General features: G+C 36.8%; 1 protein-coding gene and 1 long non-coding RNA gene across 2 annotated transcripts; both read right to left on the reverse strand.

The window, feature by feature from the left end:
• Window positions 1–2: 2 nt before the first annotated feature.
• On the reverse strand, window positions 3–19,285 carry piwil1 (piwi-like RNA-mediated gene silencing 1). The gene is made up of 21 exons (XM_058784450.1): window positions 19,250–19,285; window positions 17,974–18,088; window positions 17,784–17,895; window positions 17,554–17,682; window positions 16,925–17,139; window positions 16,697–16,818; window positions 16,537–16,617; window positions 16,256–16,453; window positions 15,597–15,705; window positions 15,389–15,515; window positions 14,690–14,807; window positions 5,100–5,214; window positions 4,836–5,023; window positions 4,687–4,759; window positions 4,409–4,609; window positions 4,231–4,334; window positions 3,956–4,026; window positions 3,301–3,454; window positions 3,090–3,215; window positions 1,028–1,175; window positions 3–928 (listed from the first exon to the last, which is right to left on the reverse strand). The coding sequence occupies exons 2-21, from the start codon at window positions 18,040–18,042 to the stop codon at window positions 812–814; spliced, it is 2,577 nt and encodes an 858-aa protein (XP_058640433.1). The 5' UTR covers window positions 18,043–18,088; window positions 19,250–19,285; the 3' UTR covers window positions 3–811.
• On the reverse strand, window positions 6,505–10,968 carry LOC131545535 (uncharacterized). The gene is made up of 3 exons (XR_009272451.1): window positions 10,948–10,968; window positions 10,249–10,366; window positions 6,505–9,647 (listed from the first exon to the last, which is right to left on the reverse strand). It is a non-coding gene; the product is annotated as an uncharacterized LOC131545535 (long non-coding RNA).
• Window positions 19,286–20,693: the final 1,408 nt, after the last annotated feature.

A 20,693-nucleotide genomic window follows, 5' to 3' on the forward strand; every position in this document is an offset into this window, starting at 1 on the left:
GAAAACTGGGTTGTCCGCAATTAACTTTAATGTCAAAATAACAATCTTTCGAGTTTTGCATTACATTTTCACCTGTCTCACCTTTTCTCAAATCCTTCTCACTGTAGACTAAATTATGGCAAATTAAAAAACCAAGTCATGTTAAACTTGAGCTTTATTTCTCTAGCATCAATGCATTTCAATCCTGATGTATCCTTTCAAAACATCAATACAATCCTAAATTACAGCTTTCTAAGCTTCTGCTCTTCCCAACATTTCTGATCTTTGTTTACCTTTCTTTTGTCTCATGCTGTAATCAACACTACAATTCAGTTTACCAAATAAAAGTATCAGAGCTGCAACATGATTAACAGAGCAGCAACATTTAATTTTGTGACAAACATGAAAACCATACATGCATAGTATGTGAACGCTGAAGGTATTAATCAGATATAACCACTTATCTTTTATACTGGAAACCAGAAAATAAATGTTTACTTAATTTCTTTAACAATCAGGGCCTCTAAATATAAAATCCAAGAAATCTGCAATTTGAACCATCTGTTTACACACAAAAAATACATGTTCTTCATCTTTACAAGACACTAGAACAAGAACAAAGAAATAAAAGTAGGACCATATGCATTTGCCATTACAAAGAGAAAACAACTTTGTACCTGCTTCTCTATGAAAGCACTATACCTAGAAATATAAACAAACGTTCTTCTGACAGTGTACTTTTTTGCCACAACTCAATTTGACTTGGAAAAGAAACTAATAAAAATGGCCCTATCATTCTCCGTGACCCTGCAACTTGTCACTGCAATGCAGGTTACAGGTAGTACAAGAAGTCATCCAGGTTCATGTTGGGCTCCTTGTGAATACTTTGACCAACCAGGAAGGCCAGTTTGTGGGCGTACTGACATGGTGCTGGCACTCGGACGATACCCTTAAGATAAAAAAGAAGAACCAGAAAGAATGTGTGAGATGACATATTATAGACTATTATCAGTAGTGTGATACTGGTGTGATCTACATTGGCTGTTACCTGCCAGTTGTAGTACATGTGGCAGAGTTTGTAGGTGAGTCTCTGCATGTGATCAGGTTTGAGGCCGCTGTTGTCATACACCACGTTGTAGTGAGTAGGTGCAACACAACCAAAGCGCACAGCCTGACTCACTATGAAGAAATCGTACCTGAGTGAAAGCAGATGTAGTATTGAATAAATGTGAGCAGTTTACATTTGACAAAAAATAGCTAATATTAAAGGTATCTGTTTTGGTTTTTAAAATCAAATGCAAGACTTTTGAAAACCTCAAGATATTCCTTACTTAATATATGCACATTTATTGAAATTGATTTATGTACCAGCATATCAATATATGCAAATTAGAGGTTGATTGATATTGGATTTTACAATATGTAAGACTTTTTAATTAAAATACCCAAAAATCACTAGAACAGTGTTATATATTTTGCTGACCTGTGTACTCATTATCCCAAATGTTTCGAAGAATGTTTCAATCCAGAAAAACAGCAATTTTAAATAGTGGTTCGTCCCTGGTCATTGCAGAGTAGCATTATAACAGAACTTTCAAATATATCTAGTATGATAAAACAGCGCTGTTTTACCCCACATACGCACGACCGGAAGGAGCGGAAATCAGTCGCCTGTGGCAGTGGTTCGGGCGTGATCTGCCTGAGCAGACTCGAGCAGATCACGCAACCACTAAACAGCGCTATGTGATCCAGTGAGAAGCGCTTGAATTCAGCGAAGAACACAAATGACTGGTATAAACTAGTATCAGTCGATATCAGTCAACTGATATAATTAAATCCAGATAAAACAGCGCTGACAAACAGCAGAAAAACAGTGTGCAACGATACAGTCAGAAGGCTTTTCAATCTACAAATCGCCATCGTTTACCAGGGATTTACTGTAGTAACATTAACTGCACCATGGTATTGTGGCAGTATTAAATATGTAATTTCAATTTATTATATTAATGTAGACGTGTACTAAATGTATTAAAGGAGTAATGGAATGTAATTACACTATTTCTGTGATTAAGCTATAAGCTAGAGTTTGTGCATTTATAATAAATGTATTTAGACTACTGTATTACATATAAATAGGCTACCTAGAAACCATTTAGTTGGATTTTTACCACAGTATTGAGGTGCTATATGTGTGGTTTTAACTCTGGTTATCATGATGTAAATGTATGCTACTATGGAAGAACAATGGTTAATTTTAATAAAACTCAAACAGTCAGAAAAATTTAATTTCACCATATAAAAAAGAAGGTTGTTGCAATTTTTTTTTACAGATGTTACTGATTTTGATAATGAACAAACTCAAACTACTACTGTCAACTCAATGTCAGATTATCATATGTGTATGTAGGGGGGGCCCATGAAAAAAAGGTTGGGAACCACTGGACTGTGGCATAATAAAAGCTTCGCTGCTTTCAAGCCGCGTCACGCTCGTCAAAATCTTTGCGCTAGTTCAGCGGCCTCATTTCGCTTTGACGGCTTTCAGCCTCACCCTGCTTCATACTAAAACGTTAATAAATCTTTAATACATTAGCTCATCCATGAACACGATTTCTGCCCGAGTCCCGTCGGATTGTATCGACTGTGGGGATGAAGACGACAACTCCCATGATTCCAGGCGTCAAACTACACCTTTGTTTCTTGGTTTGTTTTGAATATGCGCCATCTAGCGGCGAAAACTTACATATTGTGCCTTTAATGTGTTTAAATAAATGCAAAAAATAGTCTTAATAGTAAACACTGTCTTAATTCTACAGTAATAATCACTTAACATAAATCCATGGTATTTACAGATTGCAAATTGCATTTTTGCTTTGAAACATGCAACGCTCATATCTAAAATCATAGCCTTTTGTTAAGTTTAATCACACTTGGCTGTTTCTTGACCCTAGTTTTTCTGTCCCCAGATTTAAAACATCTTAAAATGATATTTAAGACATTTGTTATTCCATTTAAAACCTTTTATGTGCTTAAATTTGTTTAAAATGAAGACAAGGCGAATCTGGACACCGTGATTTATGGATAGAGACCAGGCTTAGTGACTCTATACGCACCACTCTGGACGAGTGACTTCAGTGTCAATGACTGTCCCAGGAGGAGGGTTGGCAATTTTGCCATCAATCCGGGCAAAGAATCTGGAGCTGATGCGCTTTTTCACCACCACTACTGACAGCTTGGGCCTGTATGAGAAATGTAAATATGATTGCAACCAAGGGAATTCAACATCCCCAAAGTGTAAATATGTCAATATTAAGTGTGGCTCACTCGTAATCCTGCCCCATGGTCTTGATTGACTGCATGATCTGAGGGACTTCATAGTCCACCACACTCCGTAGCATGCCGTCTCCAACTCCATCTCGGTACACAATGATCCGGGAGGGCAGAGAATTGTTGTACTTCAGATAGGCCTTCAGAGCAGCTGAAAAGACAAATGGCTTCAGTATAGAGTGCTGCGGTAAAGACATCATTTTGTAGGCCACTTGTTAGCATCAACCTAGTTCCCTACAAAAAAAAAAGAAAAAAAAGAGTTTTTTTTAATGGCTTTTGGATTATTGCAGAAAATAAGATGTGACCAAAATAAATTGATTTCAACCCAACTTATAATAAATAATCTAAAAGATTATATTGATCAAATTAACACAATTTATGTATTCTGAAGCCTAAATATAATAGCCAGAAATAAAAAGCTAAGGTTAATAACTTGAGCTATTATAAATGAACAACTATTAAGCTTCCAGCACCTTTTTCAATGTTTATTTAAAATCTACAAGCTGGAAAGTTGTTAAAGCGCACTAGTGAGTAAATGAGTTTTCCCTGTTCGGTGTGATGATGTTTAATGTGTCCGGCAACCTCTGTAGGAAAAGGTAAAGTAACAAGTTGATCAACAACCAAAATATGAGAATTTTTTAACATTTCACACCTTGCAATGACCCTTTTAGTGCATCAATGATCTCCTGACCACGGTTCTGCAAGACGCACTTGGAGAACCACCTAAAAAGGTAACAAAAGCGACATTTTACAACAATTATGCCCAACCACACAATCGGAGTCTCTAAAATATTACTATTTATTAACTGTAGTACTATTCGTGACAATATGTTTTTTGTTTTATTGCTCAACTAGTCCAACATAATACTGAGCACAAACTTTAAATTAATCTGGTTAAACAGTGCCATTTTCTAATTATTGTTTTACCTGGACATGCCCTGGTTCAGACTGGCCACCAGCGCTCCGATGGATCGCTTGCCAGCAGCAGTATCATGGTAACAGTCTATGCCCACAATCATCAGCTGCCGAAGCTGAAAAACAAAGATTCATTGTGGAATCTGACACTGGGCAAAAGCCTGCAGAACAGCAATAATTTGAGTCTTACTGGGATTTCTACACTCCACAGCTCTCCTCCCATTTTGCAGTTCATCTGCAAAGCAATCTTGGTGGCCACAGTCATAAGTGCTTGAGGTTTGCTGATGGTGCGAGACACCACACACTGACTAGGCGTAGGGCAGTCCACACACAGGTACTTCTTTACACAGTCATACTTGTCCTTTCGATTGGTAGGCAGGATCACCACCACCTATGAAAGGCATAGCAGCAGTTGACAGAAAAGCTCTGGATATGCAAATCGCACATGCATGTGATTGCCAGACTCACCATCTGTGTTTCACGTGCTACATTTTGTTGCAGGGCTCTCAGGAGAGATTCCTGACGATCCTCATACTCAATCCTGCTTGGACAGAAATAATTATCAACATGAAAATGAAATGCAAAGATTTTAACTTTCAAAATTTCACACAACTCACATGATGGCCCTTTGCATGCGGATACCCATGGGCCCAGACACTTTGTTGAGAGTTTGAAGCAGAGATTGGGCAACGTCCGCATTTCGCCGTGTGTAGAACATCAACCAGTTGTCCAGATTCATGCAGCTAATCAGAGGAAGACCTCTCATCTCTTTAGCCCAGTCTGCTGTCCATGGGTTATACTCAAACTAAGAGATGAAAATGAAAATTAACAAGCCTGTTACATTATGAATTGCTGCTGGGATATGAAGTCATCTCTCTTACCGCTCTGCCTCCCTGGATGATCCTCTCGGAGGGCAGAACTCTTCCATTCATACTCAGCAGTCGATTCTCAAAGCTCAGACCCCAAGTAGTCAGTTCATTCTGCACGTCTGCATTTCTGAATGGAAGTAGAGTGGATATTTGGCGATACCTCAAAAAAAAAATTCTACGATACGATTCGATACAGGAGTATATCCATATTATGATACTATATACCTATTTTAAACAACCATCTACATTTTTTATTAACTCACAAATGCAACAAAAATATATAACATGAACATTTATCTGAAATGTTCACATCCTGTACCTCAATTGGGACATTCACAACAAAAGAAAATAGGCCTATACTTTCTTTTTTTAATTATAAAAAAAATAAACAATTGGAAAAGCAATTCTTACTGCTACTATGGGCTCAGTACTAAAAATCTTTTCTACAGATAACCAAATTACAAGCAATAGCAGAAAATAAATACAACAGAACAAAAACACAAATTCAATAAACAGCGCGTTTTCATCTCACTCTAAAGGAAATTTTCAGGTATGCTACAGAAATGTAATAATCAAATGTAAAATAACTGCATAGACTTCATTGTATAAATTAAATATATATTAATCATTTTTGATGTTACAAAGGTTATTTTGTCAGGAGCAGTAAGCACTTGTATTTTCCTTTGACAGCATTAGTTTTATTATTAGTTTGCTTTCACTTTAAGAACGAAAGCACGGATTTAATATAGCCTACTGATACACATGCTTTTTTTCTTTCTCAACTGTTTATGTTAAGACATTTGCCTAACCGGCTGTGTTTACTAGAATATTCGCCAAAACGCGCATTTTGATGTAATTTTGTCTGTATTTATTCATCCATGCACAAAAAAGCGGAAGAGAGCTCAGTATTCGTGTGGTATAGACACGGCTGTCTGTGTGCGTGTGCTTCAGATGTGTGCGCAGAAAACTTCTCACACAGTGCTAGGGCTGCGCGGTATATCGAGTTTGTACGATATATCTTTATTTTTTATGAGCGATCACTGTATTTGTTTAATCCAAATACAAAATACCGAGATATATACCTTATACCACAAATCAGCCAAAAAATACTGAGATATGAATTTTTGCTCATATCGCCCAGCCCTACACAGCGCTCGACTGTTCCGCAAACAATCCCGAGCGTCTTTTATGCTTGCCTTGTGCCTTCGGGCAAGCCTTTAGATCGAGTCCTGATACGCGAGTTTGAACGACAACACACGCGTTGGCGGTAAAGCATAGACAGACATTATGTAAAAATGTGGACCGTGCCAAAATAAAGGTGCCTATTTATACTACAGATATCGATATTTTACACGTGGCATCGATGCATCACATCTTCAAGACATCCACAGGGGTTAAAGCAAAAAAAAATCCTGTCACACACCCAGTTTAAGAGCCGTGTTTTTCTTCTTGTAATTAGGAGCGCTTGTCCTCCTAATTTAACCCTCTAAACGCCAAAGTCGCAAAATTGCGACAAGATGTCATACTTCATTAAATAGACTGTAGTTCCTAATATGGTGTAATATCTCATTTGTATTCCCTACCACTAGATGGCAGACATGTAGTACTTCGATTCTAGACCAAAATTGTTTGAGGAAATAGCAGAGCAAGTGAGCTATCTTGTCATTGATGTGGAAGCAGTTCAGTTCATAACATCTGAGTAAATTGTGAGATTTGTGAGAGAAAAATCGCCAAATGGCTAATAAAAAGTTGTACCATGAGGATGTGTTGCAAATGTTATTCGCCGATTCTGACTCTGAAGGGGAATATTTGCCTTTTGGAAATCACGATCGGCCGTCTAATGATCGCGCATCTCCCGATACATCTTTGCATGCGCAATGGCGCCGCAGTAAAAGGCGAGTGTTCATGAAGCACCATCAAGGGATGATTTCGAGCCTTTGCCCAACAGGGATGGGGGTGGCAGGGATGGACGTGGTCGTAGTGTCCATAGGAGAGGCATCGAGTTGCTGATGATCAGCCAGATTGCGTCTTTTTTTCTGATCGCGCGCACTCAAAGGGCCGCTGGCAGACAGTACAGTTGCAGTCAGTGAGGGGTAGGTCTGTGCGCTGTGCCATGCAATGAGAGGTACCATACTCTCAAGAACTATAAACTGTCACCTACGTACCTGATTGGGCAGATAGCTGGTCAGCTGATCAAAAAATAGGTACATGTATTTTACTATGGCACAGTAATGTAGTAATTTACTACTTTCTCCTGTTTTACTGTTGATTTCCTCTTTTCCTGATCATTTGGAATGAGGATAAAAAGACAAAAAAAAAAAAAAAAACATGCAAATAAGTTCAAACATCCATTCAATATCTATTATTTCCTGAATATTACTGATGAACTGATCAAAAAGTAGGCTACTGTTCACATGTGTTTTACTACTATATAGTGTAGTAATATAGTAATAATTTAGTAATTCATCCTGTTTTATTGTTGGTTTCCTGTTTTCTGATCGTTTGGAATGAGAGTAAAAAGACAAAAAAAACAAACAAACAAAAAAAAAAAAACATGCAAATAAGTTCAAATATCAATTCAATATCTACTATTTCCTGAATATTATGAAATTGAAGAGGGCCGCCCCCTGATGACATCATAATATGCAAATTAGATGACTGTATTTACACCCCACATAAACTTTAGGTCATGCCCAACATTTTTCTAATTTACAGTAGATCTCTATCTTTAAGCCCTTTCAAGCCACAAGTTTTTGAAATCTTGATGTCAAAATTCAGCATTTTTCCAAAAAAAAAAAAAAACCCTGGCGCCTAAAGGGTTAAAAAATTTAGGAGCTCCTTCTAATCAATAATAAAAAATTGATCAAAAATTAGCCTTCTTAATACGAGGTGACATTTGACAAAGTGATTAACAGGGGAGTTTTCTTTTTACTTTTGTACATGCATTTTTCTAATTTTATTAAATGTATGCAGTGTTTCCTCTAGGATTTTTTCCAGCTGTGGTGGAAGGACCATTTCCCATGGACCACATCCCCTCCCCACCCAAGAATCACCTGCACTCAGAATCAAATTTATTTTAACTAAAAAAACAAGTGTGTCTTTGAATAATTTAGTAAATAATAATATAAGAACAAATAAATTAATGACAATCAATAGCACAAACAAAAATAATAAGATACAAATTAAATTATCAGTACTTACATTTTTTCAGTTAGGTCTAACTATAATCTATTCAACTGTAAAATAACACTGGATAGTCTTCACTGTATAATGAAAGACAGCAGCAGGTTTATTTAGGCTGCTGTCTCTTTAAGACCTCATGTATGGATCTAATATGTTACTCATGGCTCTATGCTTTCTTTTCTTTTTAGGAGCTTTGTCCTCCTAATTTAATTAGGAGCAGCTTCTGAACAATAATCTAATATAATATAATATAAATAATTAATATAAATACCTTCCTAATTCGAGGTGACATTTGACTCAAAGTGATTTACAGGGCATTTTCTTTTTTGCAATGGCATCATTTTCATCTGTCAAATTAAAAAAATTATGGTTAATAAGCTTTTTTTAATTTTTTTTTTTTTTAATTATTAATAAGATGTAGAATAAGACAAATAAGTTACCAATTATATGAAATTACTATTAATAAGAAATTAATTTGTACTACAGAGGTGGCGTTTTCAGACATTTAACGAGGCTCAGAGGTAGCATGAGTGCAATTAAATTCATAAATTCATGTGGAGATTAATGTTTTAACCCCTTAACTGTCACTCACGGTTTTGAACACAGACATGATAGTGCACTATCCAAACTTATTTTTTTATAATTCATGAATGAAAACATTTTCCAACGTGATTTTGATGTACCATTTCCATGGTAATGCAATGTCTGATTTTAAAATGGGTTTCAAAGGATGAATTTTGAGATTTTAAGTTTTCAACTGATATATAATTTCTTATGATTTCTAAAGCGTGATAGAGAAAAAGGCAAATAAGAAGACTTTCTGTGACAAAGGTCAGAACTCCTGTTATGATGTAGATTTTTCAGGTGCACTCTTGTCATAAATTAATCTATTACTTTTCCTACATAATTTTTTTACAAAAAAAGTGGTAAAATACCTATTTAGGAGTCTTAGACCTTTCCAACGATATATAGTTTGTCATGATTAGATTAGGATTTAATTGTAAAATAGTGAAGTAAACGTAGGCGTCCCACAGGGTGGATGGTGACAGTTAAGAGGTTAAATATACAATTTTGAATACATAACTATTAAATTATTTAAATAACTGAAATTATACAGTAGCCCCTGCATTTGCTTTTAGAGATGCACAGCGGCTCAGCTGTTACTTTATTTAGAACTATTTTCGTTGATGATATAGAGCAAAAATGCAGTACTTGTTTATTGATCTGTTGTATTAAATCAATATCACTTTTGCAAACTCCCTTAATAATTATTTAAAACTGTCACTCTCCTTGTCGCGATCTGTGCACAGATGAGAGCGTGCAAGTGAGTTCTCAAGATTCAAAAGCAGGTGCAAATGTGATACATTCCGTCGGAACCTGCGGGAATGAGTAGAATTATTATTAGTAATAGCCGCAATCCTGCACCGAAATTCAAGTTCTGCTCCGTGTTCTCTGCTAATAACCCGACTGTGAATGATGCGAGCGGCGTTACTATGTTGTCAGTGAGAAGCTGCAGCCGTGGCAGGGATGATTTTTGGTGTGCCGGCAGAACAACAACAATGCACTACATGTTTCTTTTCCTCTCATTTATCCCTAATAACTAATGGAGTGAACACGGAGCAGTTTTTCCGTGAGCGGGAGCAGAAAACCCGGAGTGGATCCACAGCGGAGTGATTACAGAGCGCTTAGAGCGGAGAGAGGAACGTGCTTTCGCTCCACTCCAGGCTTTGATCACATCCCCCTCAGCAGGCTGAATACACCTCGTCTTTCCTTAGTTTAAGACCTATTCAAACTAAAATTAAGAAATTTATTACACTATTTGAGAAATGTAAGCCTATTTACAGCCTTAAAACTATGAAAAGTGCATTTAAGACATTAAAGACAGGCGGAACCCTGCAATGATGGAAATCCGTCGTAGCGACGGAGAACTTTAATCCCTGCATCCATATCGATGAATCGTTACACCCCCAATCTGTACCTGTCGATGTTGGAGATTAAGCGGTTAATTCTGCTCTCTCTCTGTTCAGGACTCAGCCTTGTGTGTGAGGCAAGATCCTTCATGATGTTGAAATCAGCACGCATCTTATCTGTCAGACCTTTAAAGGAAACAAATGCATGCACATCAGAGTTGTTTGCAATTGAAGACTAAAAACATTAACTCATTTTACTCCATACTGTACTCTATTAGCTCTGTCTATTAGTTTAAATCTCATCTATAAGCTAGTGTATTCATACCAAAACTACATATACCACTGGCCATCAACTTGCAAATCATGAGCTATGTCTTCATTCACATACTGATTAGGTAGTAGAATTAAAGGGGGAACAAATTTACAAATTTCACTCCCATGGCCTCATGGGATAATAAAGCACTGGCACTTCAGAATCTCAGCAGAAGTAGCAGGTCATCCAGGTACTTTCCATTTGCAGTTTTATGAACACAGCATACTAATTTTACATACTGATTTTCACCTGCTACATGACTTACTATATGTGGGTTGTCAGTGTCTTCAGTTGTTCTAAACTACAAAATACTGTCTATATATGAAAAAGAATGAGTCCTTCAATATGCCCCACCCCAGCTTCCTATTCAATAGAAATAGACAAAATTACATAACCTGAAAGAAAACCACGCTCTTCAAGCCATTTTTTTAATGAATCTTCAAAAAGGACTTACCTGTGAGGTAGCAGAACTCTGGGACGAGCATGGCAGGTCCTGGTGGAGGCCGACCTGATGGCCCCAGTCTCTTCACGTGACTAACCAGAAGAACCTGGTTGCCATCTGTTATGTCCAGACCATATTGCTGGAGAGGAGGCAAATAAATTGAGTGTGACAGTAAAATTCTGCAACTAGTGTAAAATAATTCCTTGTATCAGTAATTTACCGTTTTGAAGTAGTTCTTGAATGAGATCTCTGTATCTCCTTCTTAAATGTGTTGTTGGGTGTATGATCCCAGGCAATGTCATCAATCCTGTACGTCTTGTTATTGTACCTATAAACGATAATTTGTTACACACCGTTACTTGCTACTTCACAATTCCCATACATTAAACAACTTTTACAGTAATAAATCAAAGAAAATCTCACACTATCATTTAAATTGTTGGGGTCAGTAAGATTTTTAAAAAAAGGAAAACTAACATTTTTATTCAAAAAGGACACATTAAATTGATCGAAAGTAACAGTAAAGACAATTTTAATGTTACAAAATGATTTCTAATTTAATTAAATGCTTGTCTCTTTTGAACTTTCTATCCATCAAATAACCCTGAAATCACGGTTTATAAAAAATATTAAGCAGCACAGCTTAAACCAGAAAATCAGCACACTAGAATGATTTCTGAACGGTCACGTGAAAATTCAGCTTTGCCATTATTTTATACGATAATAATATTTCATAATATTACTGTTTTACTATAATATTGCAATCAAATAAATGAAAGTGAGCACAAGAGACCTTAAAAAAAATAAAAATACATCTTACCAACCCCAAACTTTTGAACAGCAGTGTCCATGTGTGTAAATGTGTGCTCATTTTACTTAGTCAGAATGATCAGGCCCACAAGCTCCTTGGTGCAGGCTTCAGGAAGCGCTGGTCTCCACACTGCTGCCTCAGACTATACATGAAGTCAAGGACAGTCTCACTGCGCAGAACCTTGTGACTCACATCAGTGCACAGCATGATGCTGGACTCGTACTGAAGGATGGTGGTCACGAATCCAGGCCAAATCGTCAGTCTGCAAACAGATTTAGACAGGCTCCAATGTTCAATCACTTTCCAACAGAAGGTAAATGTCACTAGGGCTGCAACAACGAATCGATTAAATCGATAAAAATCGATTACTAAAAGCGTTGGCAACGAATTTCATAATCGATTCGTTGTCGCGCGACGCCGGAGACGTTTGATTATTAAAAACTTCAGTTGAGCGGAGCAGAGTGAACACACTCGGTCTCTCTCGCGCACGGATGCTAGCAGAGTTCGGCGCCTCATAAATTAAAAAAAAAAAATTAAAAAAAAAAAAAAAAAACGAGCGGAGGTAGAGGAAAGATATGGCGGAGGCAGAGAAATCCGTGCGACCCAAGTCATCCAAGGTGTGGGAGCATTTCACACTAAATAAACAGAAAAAGTGTGTTAACTGCAAAATATGCAAAGCGACATGGCATGGCACGGAGCACCACGGCAATGATCCAGCACCTGAAACGCAAACATGTTGGAGTCTTTGATGAGGAGGAAGGGAGTTCAACAGCAGGGTAAGTCACTACAGAATCCTACTTTTGTTCCGTTTTGAAGTGAGGAATGTAATGTCCCTGGTGCTGGTGTTTACTCGTTATCCAGCTTGACAAGCATGACAAGTTAGCGTTAGCTCGTTAATAACAGTAGTAAATAATAATATAAGAACAAATAAATTAATGACAATCAATAGCACAAACAAAAATAATAAGATACAAATTAAATTATCAGTACTTACATTTTTTCAGTTAGGTCTAACTATAATCTATTCAACTGTAAAATAACACTGGATAGTCTTCACTGTATAATGAAAGACAGCAGCAGGTTTATTTAGGCTGCTGTCTCTTTAAGACCTCATGTATGGATCTAATATGTTACTCATGGCTCTATGCTTTCTTTTCTTTTAGGAGCTTTGTCCTCCTAATTTAATTAGGAGCAGCTTCTGAACAATAATCTAATATAATATAATATAAATAATTAATATAAATACCTTCCTAATTCGAGGTGACATTTGACTCAAAGTGATTTACAGGGCATTTTCTTTTTGCAATGGCATCATTTTCATCTGTCAAATTAAAAAATTATGGTTAATAAGCTTTTTAATTTTTTTTTTTAATTATTAATAAGATGTAGAATAAGACAAATAAGTTACCAATTATATGAAATTACTATTAATAAGAAATTAATTTGTACTACAGAGGTGGCGTTTTCAGACATTTAACGAGGCTCAGAGGTAGCATGAGTGCAATTAAATTCATAAATTCATGTGGAGATTAATGTTTTAACCCCTTAACTGTCACTCACGGTTTTGAACACAGACATGATAGTGCACTATCCAAACTTATTTTTTTATAATTCATGAATGAAAACATTTTCCAACGTGATTTTGATGTACCATTTCCATGGTAATGCAATGTCTGATTTTAAAATGGGTTTCAAAGGATGAATTTTGAGATTTTAAGTTTTCAACTGATATATAATTTCTTATGATTTCTAAAGCGTGATAGAGAAAAGGCAAATAAGAAGACTTTCTGTGACAAAGGTCAGAACTCCTGTTATGATGTAGATTTTTCAGGTGCACTCTTGTCATAAATTAATCTATTACTTTTCCTACATAATTTTTTACAAAAAGTGGTAAAATACCTATTTAGGAGTCTTAGACCTTTCCAACGATATATAGTTTGTCATGATTAGATTAGGATTTAATTGTAAAATAGTGAAGTAAACGTAGGCGTCCCACAGGGTGGACGGTGACAGTTAAGAGGTTAAATATACAATTTTGAATACATAACTATTAAATTATTTAAATAACTGAAATTATACAGTAGCCCCTGCATTTGCTTTTAGAGATGCACAGCGGCTCAGCTGTTACTTTATTTAGAACTATTTTCGTTGATGATATAGAGCAAAAATGCAGTACTTGTTTATTGATCTGTTGTATTAAATCAATATCACTTTTGCAAACTCCCTTAATAATTATTTAAAACTGTCACTCTCCTTGTCGCGATCTGTGCACAGATGAGAGCGTGCAAGTGAGTTCTCAAGATTCAAAAGCAGGTGCAAATGTGATACATTCCGTCGGAACCTGCGGGAATGAGTAGAATTATTATTAGTAATAGCCGCAATCCTGCACCGAAATTCAAGTTCTGCTCCGTGTTCTCTGCTAATAACCCGACTGTGAATGATGCGAGCGGCGTTACTATGTTGTCAGTGAGAAGCTGCAGCCGTGGCAGGGATGATTTTTGGTGTGCCGGCAGAACAACAACAATGCACTACATGTTTCTTTTCCTCTCATTTATCCCTAATAACTAATGGAGTGAACACGGAGCAGTTTTTCCGTGAGCGGGAGCAGAAAACCCGGAGTGGATCCACAGCGGAGTGATTACAGAGCGCTTAGAGCGGAGAGAGGAACGTGCTTTCGCTCCACTCCAGGCTTTGATCACATCCCCTCAGCAGGCTGAATACACCTCGTCTTTCCTTAGTTTAAGACCTATTCAAACTAAAATTAAGAAATTTATTACACTATTTGAGAAATGTAAGCCTATTTACAGCCTTAAAACTATGAAAAGTGCATTTAAGACATTAAAGACAGGCGGGAACCCTGCAAATGATGGAAATCCGTCGTAGCGACGGAGAACTTTAATCCCTGCATCCATATCGATGAATCGTTACACCCCCAATCTGTACCTGTCGATGTTGGAGATTAAGCGGTTAATTCTGCTCTCTCTCTGTTCAGGACTCAGCCTTGTGTGTGAGGCAAGATCCTTCATGATGTTGAAATCAGCACGCATCTTATCTGTCAGACCTTTAAAGGAAACAAATGCATGCACATCAGAGTTGTTTGCAATTGAAGACTAAAAACATTAACTCATTTTACTCCATACTGTACTCTATTAGCTCTGTCTATTAGTTTAAATCTCATCTATAAGCTAGTGTATTCATACCAAAACTACATATACCACTGGCCATCAACTTGCAAATCATGAGCTATGTCTTCATTCACATACTGATTAGGTAGTAGAATTAAAGGGGGAACAAATTTACAAATTTCACTCCCATGGCCTCATGGGATAATAAAGCACTGGCACTTCAGAATCTCAGCAGAAGTAGCAGGTCATCCAGGTACTTTCCATTTGCAGTTTTATGAACACAGCATACTAATTTTACATACTGATTTTCACCTGCTACATGACTTACTATATGTGGGTTGTCAGTGTCTTCAGTTGTTCTAAACTACAAAATACTGTCTATATATGAAAAAGAATGAGTCCTTCAATATGCCCCACCCCAGCTTCCTATTCAATAGAAATAGACAAAATTACATAACCTGAAAGAAAACCACGCTCTTCAAGCCATTTTTTTAATGAATCTTCAAAAAGGACTTACCTGTGAGGTAGCAGAACTCTGGGACGAGCATGGCAGGTCCTGGTGGAGGCCGACCTGATGGCCCCAGTCTCTTCACGTGACTAACCAGAAGAACCTGGTTGCCATCTGTTATGTCCAGACCATATTGCTGGAGAGGAGGCAAATAAATTGAGTGTGACAGTAAAATTCTGCAACTAGTGTAAAATAATTCCTTGTATCAGTAATTTACCGTTTTGAAGTAGTTCTTGAATGAGATCTCTGTATCTCCCTTCTTAAATGTGTTGTTGGGTGTATGATCCCAGGCAATGTCATCAATCCTGTACGTCTTGTTATTGTACCTATAAACGATAATTTGTTACACACCGTTACTTGCTACTTCACAATTCCCATACATTAAACAACTTTTACAGTAATAAATCAAAGAAAATCTCACACTATCATTTAAATTGTTGGGGTCAGTAAGATTTTTAAAAAAAGGAAAACTAACATTTTTATTCAAAAAGGACACATTAAATTGATCGAAAGTAACAGTAAAGACAATTTTAATGTTACAAAATGATTTCTAATTTAATTAAATGCTTGTCTCTTTTGAACTTTCTATCCATCAAATAACCCTGAAATCACGGTTTATAAAAAAAATATTAAGCAGCACAGCTTAAACCAGAAAATCAGCACACTAGAATGATTTCTGAACGGTCACGTGAAAATTCAGCTTTGCCATTATTTTATACGATAATAATATTTCATAATATTACTGTTTTACTATAATATTGCAATCAAATAAATGAAAGTGAGCACAAGAGACCTTAAAAAAAATAAAAATACATCTTACCAACCCCAAACTTTTGAACAGCAGTGTCCATGTGTGTAAATGTGTGCTCATTTTACTTAGTCAGAATGATCAGGCCCACAAGCTCCTTGGTGCAGGCTTCAGGGAAGCGCTGGTCTCCACACTGCTGCCTCAGACTATACATGAAGTCAAGGACAGTCTCACTGCGCAGAACCTTGTGACTCACATCAGTGCACAGCATGATGCTGGACTCGTACTGAAGGATGGTGGTCACGAATCCAGGCCAAATCGTCAGTCTGCAAACAGATTTAGACAGGCTCCAATGTTCAATCACTTTCCAACAGAAGGTAAATGTCACACAACACATTTGTTTCAAAACCTGTGCTGGGGGATGTTGAACGGATCATCAGGGTTGTAGTAATGACGTCCGATCTGCTGCATGTTTAGTATCCTCAGAATTCTACAGCAAAATAAACAGGAGTGTAAATTAATTACCTTGTAAACACCACTATTTCAAGCAGAGTGCCATCTGTGATTACCTCCTGAAAAGGATGTTATAAAACTGCAAGCACACAGGAGAAGATGGTGGGAGCTCATTGGTCAGTGTAACCGTGATCTCAACCTTCTCTCCGTTTCTAGTCTCACTGCACAGGACTGTCTCCTACAGATAAAGCAATTTATCATTGACAACCAAATCAAATCCATACTCCAAAGCCTCACTTAAGAGGCACTGAAATTATGAGCACTTTCAGGATCTGAAAACATACAGTATTGTGCAGTTTGTTAGGGAGGAAGAGAATGGCTCCATCAAAAGTGTGTGCTTTGCCCAGAGTCTCCTCGTGCTGGAAAAGCAAAGCTGAGCGCACACGTCGGGACTCCATAGGTGGCTTGAAGTCCACGTGGTACTGATACAAAGCCCACAGAGGTCGTGAAAGCAGACGCATGAAATTGGCCCTCAGCTCAATGGCAGTGCCTGAAACACCTGTGGTTACAGGAAGAGTGTCAAATCTAACATCGCAGTTAGATTTCATTGTATAAATTAAATATAGATTAATCATTTTTGATGTTACAAAGGTTATTTTGTCAGGAGCAGTAAGCACTTGTATTTTTTTTTTTTTTTTTTTCAGCAGACAATTTTCAGCAGTTATTACTCCAGTTTTAGTGTCACATGATACTTCAGAAATCATTCTAATATGCTGATTTAGTGCTGAAATAGATTTTGAAAATTGAAATTGTCACAGATTTGTCTTTAACAAATACTCCCACTTAAAGTGTCGAACTTAATCCAATTAATAATCAAATCAAAGCTAGGAAATCAAGAAGCCAGTGCCACTAAGCAGTCAAAACATTTGCAAAAGAGCAAAAATCAAGTCTTGCTAATTAAATATGGTGTTACCTGTTTTGGACTCTTTCACATGTTCCATTAGCTGGCGAGTGTGGACACCAGAATCATGGAAATCTCTTCTGCGTCCACCTCTTTCCCCAATCTTTACCTGCTGAAAGCCTGCAGAAATCTGCATCATCGCTACAGGGAGAAAATAAGCAAAAGAGTGAGAAATGGGATGAGGGAATATCATCTTAGCAAACATGCAACAGTATTCCCACTTGCTGCTCTAATGCACTTGCCTTCTTCAGACATGGCTCCAGGAGCAGGTTTCTGTCTCCCTCTACCCACCAGCTGTCCTTCAGGTGGAGGGGGCATAACAGGCTTTGCAGCCTCTTGTGATACAGATGGTTGCTGCAGAGGAATTAGTAAAATAATAAGTCTATTTCAATAAAGTTATCTCATATTCCTTTAATATAAATATAAACTTACCGCGCCAGGAGCCGCAGGCTCCTGACCACGACCTCTGCCTCTTGATCTCGCTCTTGCTCGTCCTGTCATATTGGTGCTTCTTCTCAAATGCTTCGGTATATGTCAATTCAAAATACTGTAAACAAGTTAAGGTTACAACATACAAAACACTATCATTTAATCATTCTACTGTTTGGCGCACAATGGCCACGTTTACAGTATACTTTTTATTTAGCAAATTTCATAGGGTTTTTCTTCGGTGGAACTAAACTATATTTGACAGAATGACAGCCTCAATCACCATACTTTCGTTGAGTGAACGAGTGATTCAATGGACGCGTGCCTATAACATTTAATGTTGCAGGGAAGAAAGATAAACAAATCTGAAAGGACACGAGAGTGAGGAAATTTGACTTAACGTTATTTGTGTTAACTGTGACTTAAAAGTTATTTCATGGCCAACCGAGATAAATGCTTATATATATGAAAATGTATGAAATGTTGAAAAATCTTACTTAAAACATGACTGACCCATGTTCTTCATGTGTATGGCCACGTGAGGATTATTCAAAATCTAAGGGTCTATTAATTATTAGTAATTATTAAACCCGGTTTAAATTGACATTTTTAAATACAATAAAATGTTTTTTTTTTTTTTAACGAAACAGTTTATCTACGTTAAAAAAAGTGCACTTTCTTTATTAAAGCTTTTACTAGTTTTCTGACAAGTGCGCACTTGACACGTGTAACGTTAACGTTAAATGATTAATTTTAGGCCTAACGTTACACAACAATTAAGGGATAATCGTTTAACGTAACGTAAATGTCATACGTTGTTACAGTGTGACATTTTGAGAAACAATTGTAGACCACATTACTTAATTAAATTACTAAATATTAAATGTTAATTGTGTCCGTTAGTGATAATAAGCACGTGCTTGGCGCGCCAGGCCCTGGTGTCTGTAACAAAGTTCTAAAATTCTGTCTGCTAAGATAGAACAAAGTTTAAAAGCTTACTTGAATGGTTCGAAATATATATAAATCTGTCTTAAATATTCAAGGAAAGTGCTCTGTCATCGTGTAAATAATAGTGCAACTGATATAACGTTAGTTAATGACTTAATTGGCCAACAGTAACCAGAAAATGACACTTAATTTTGTGGTTTAAGACATTTTACACGGTTTTTCCGTTGTTTATAACATAAGAAACAATTTCACAACTATCAGGAGCAATCAAATGACTAATTATATATGTATAAAGTCGATGAAAACTTAGAAATCGACGACCAACTCTTACCCCTGCCTCGACAAGCGCCAAATGACTTCAATTAACTCCCGACTGGCCGTTACCCCGATTTCTTCTGTATCCCTCCGCTGCTAGATATATTTATCATCTAATTTAGTTCATATTTTTCAGAATAATTCATGCTTTACCGTCTTTTCAAGTCGTAATTACTTATTTTGATTGAAAAGCTTGTTGAAAATGGAATGGAAAAAGGCTGTTGAGGAAAACTATTTTATTTGGAAGGATACGAAACTACCTGTTACGGGGGTCACCTGGTCCTGCGTTTATGATGATAGACGTTCACCACCAGATGGCGCTCAAATACACAAAACACAACTGATTGTTCCAGTCAACACCGAGGGAAAGACTCATTTCAAATTATGTTAATTGCTATAAATGTTGCTCACAATTAGATTTTAATTTCTGAGATGTCCTTAAATATCTTGGGGTGGTTCAGTAATGAAAGTTAAAACTTTCTAATTCAAGTTCCCTATTAGAAGTGAAAAAGATTAATTGATGATTTACTTAAGACAAATTTAATGTAGTCCTATTATTACTGATCAATAAGCAGAGCACAGTTAATAGCCATTGTACTACAGCAGTAACATTCAGGTGCTTCACCCAACAGATTTCAGAAGATAGATAGGCCTACAAAATGTCCATTTTGGTGAGAAAGAGGTTGTACTAACAACTACTTTTTACCCCCGAGAATAACAATTTGCAATACTCCTTTCATATAAATCATTTACTGTAAATTAAGGGAGGCTGAAGATATGTCACAATGTATAATGTGAGATGTTCTTTTAGTTTAATACGCTGCTGTCTGCTCCTCATCAAGAAAGTTATATCTGGTAGGCAAACAAGATGTAAGCAGCTTTTCATGCTCCTGCAGTGCTAATGTTTGTGTGCATCATCCATAATTTGTTTTGATATAAGCATGATCAGAAAAAGATCTGGGATGTACAAAAATAGGCTTTGACATAAATACTGAATGGTTATTTTTCCTAATATCTGCCATCCTCAAAAAAAAAGTCCCAGCATGTATTAGAACAGATCTGCCATTTACCAAGCGACACATCTTGTTTTGCTGTATTTGCTTGATGCTGCTTTGTGAGATATAAGACTCATTATTAATAAATGTAGGTGACATAACTGCACATTTGGACCTGATTAATGTTTTTGGATAAAACATTTAAAAAAGTGTTTAAACTGTATATCCTCTCTCACTTAGTTTTTTTTTTTTTTTAAGGTGAAGGCCCGTTCACACCAAGGACGGTAACTAAAATGATAAAGCACAACACTGTTGGATTCACTTTCAGAATGATTTTTTTTTTTCCAGCTGATGAATGATAAAAACACCGACAGCCAATCAGAATCCACATGACTTCAAAGACCTTGAGCATTTAAAGCGGTAGATAACAAAACAAGAGCATACTTATTATGAAAAGAATTATAT

Source organism: Onychostoma macrolepis, chromosome 08 (genome assembly GCF_012432095.1).
Source record: "Onychostoma macrolepis isolate SWU-2019 chromosome 08, ASM1243209v1, whole genome shotgun sequence".
Taxonomy (NCBI): domain Eukaryota; kingdom Metazoa; phylum Chordata; class Actinopteri; order Cypriniformes; family Cyprinidae; genus Onychostoma; species Onychostoma macrolepis.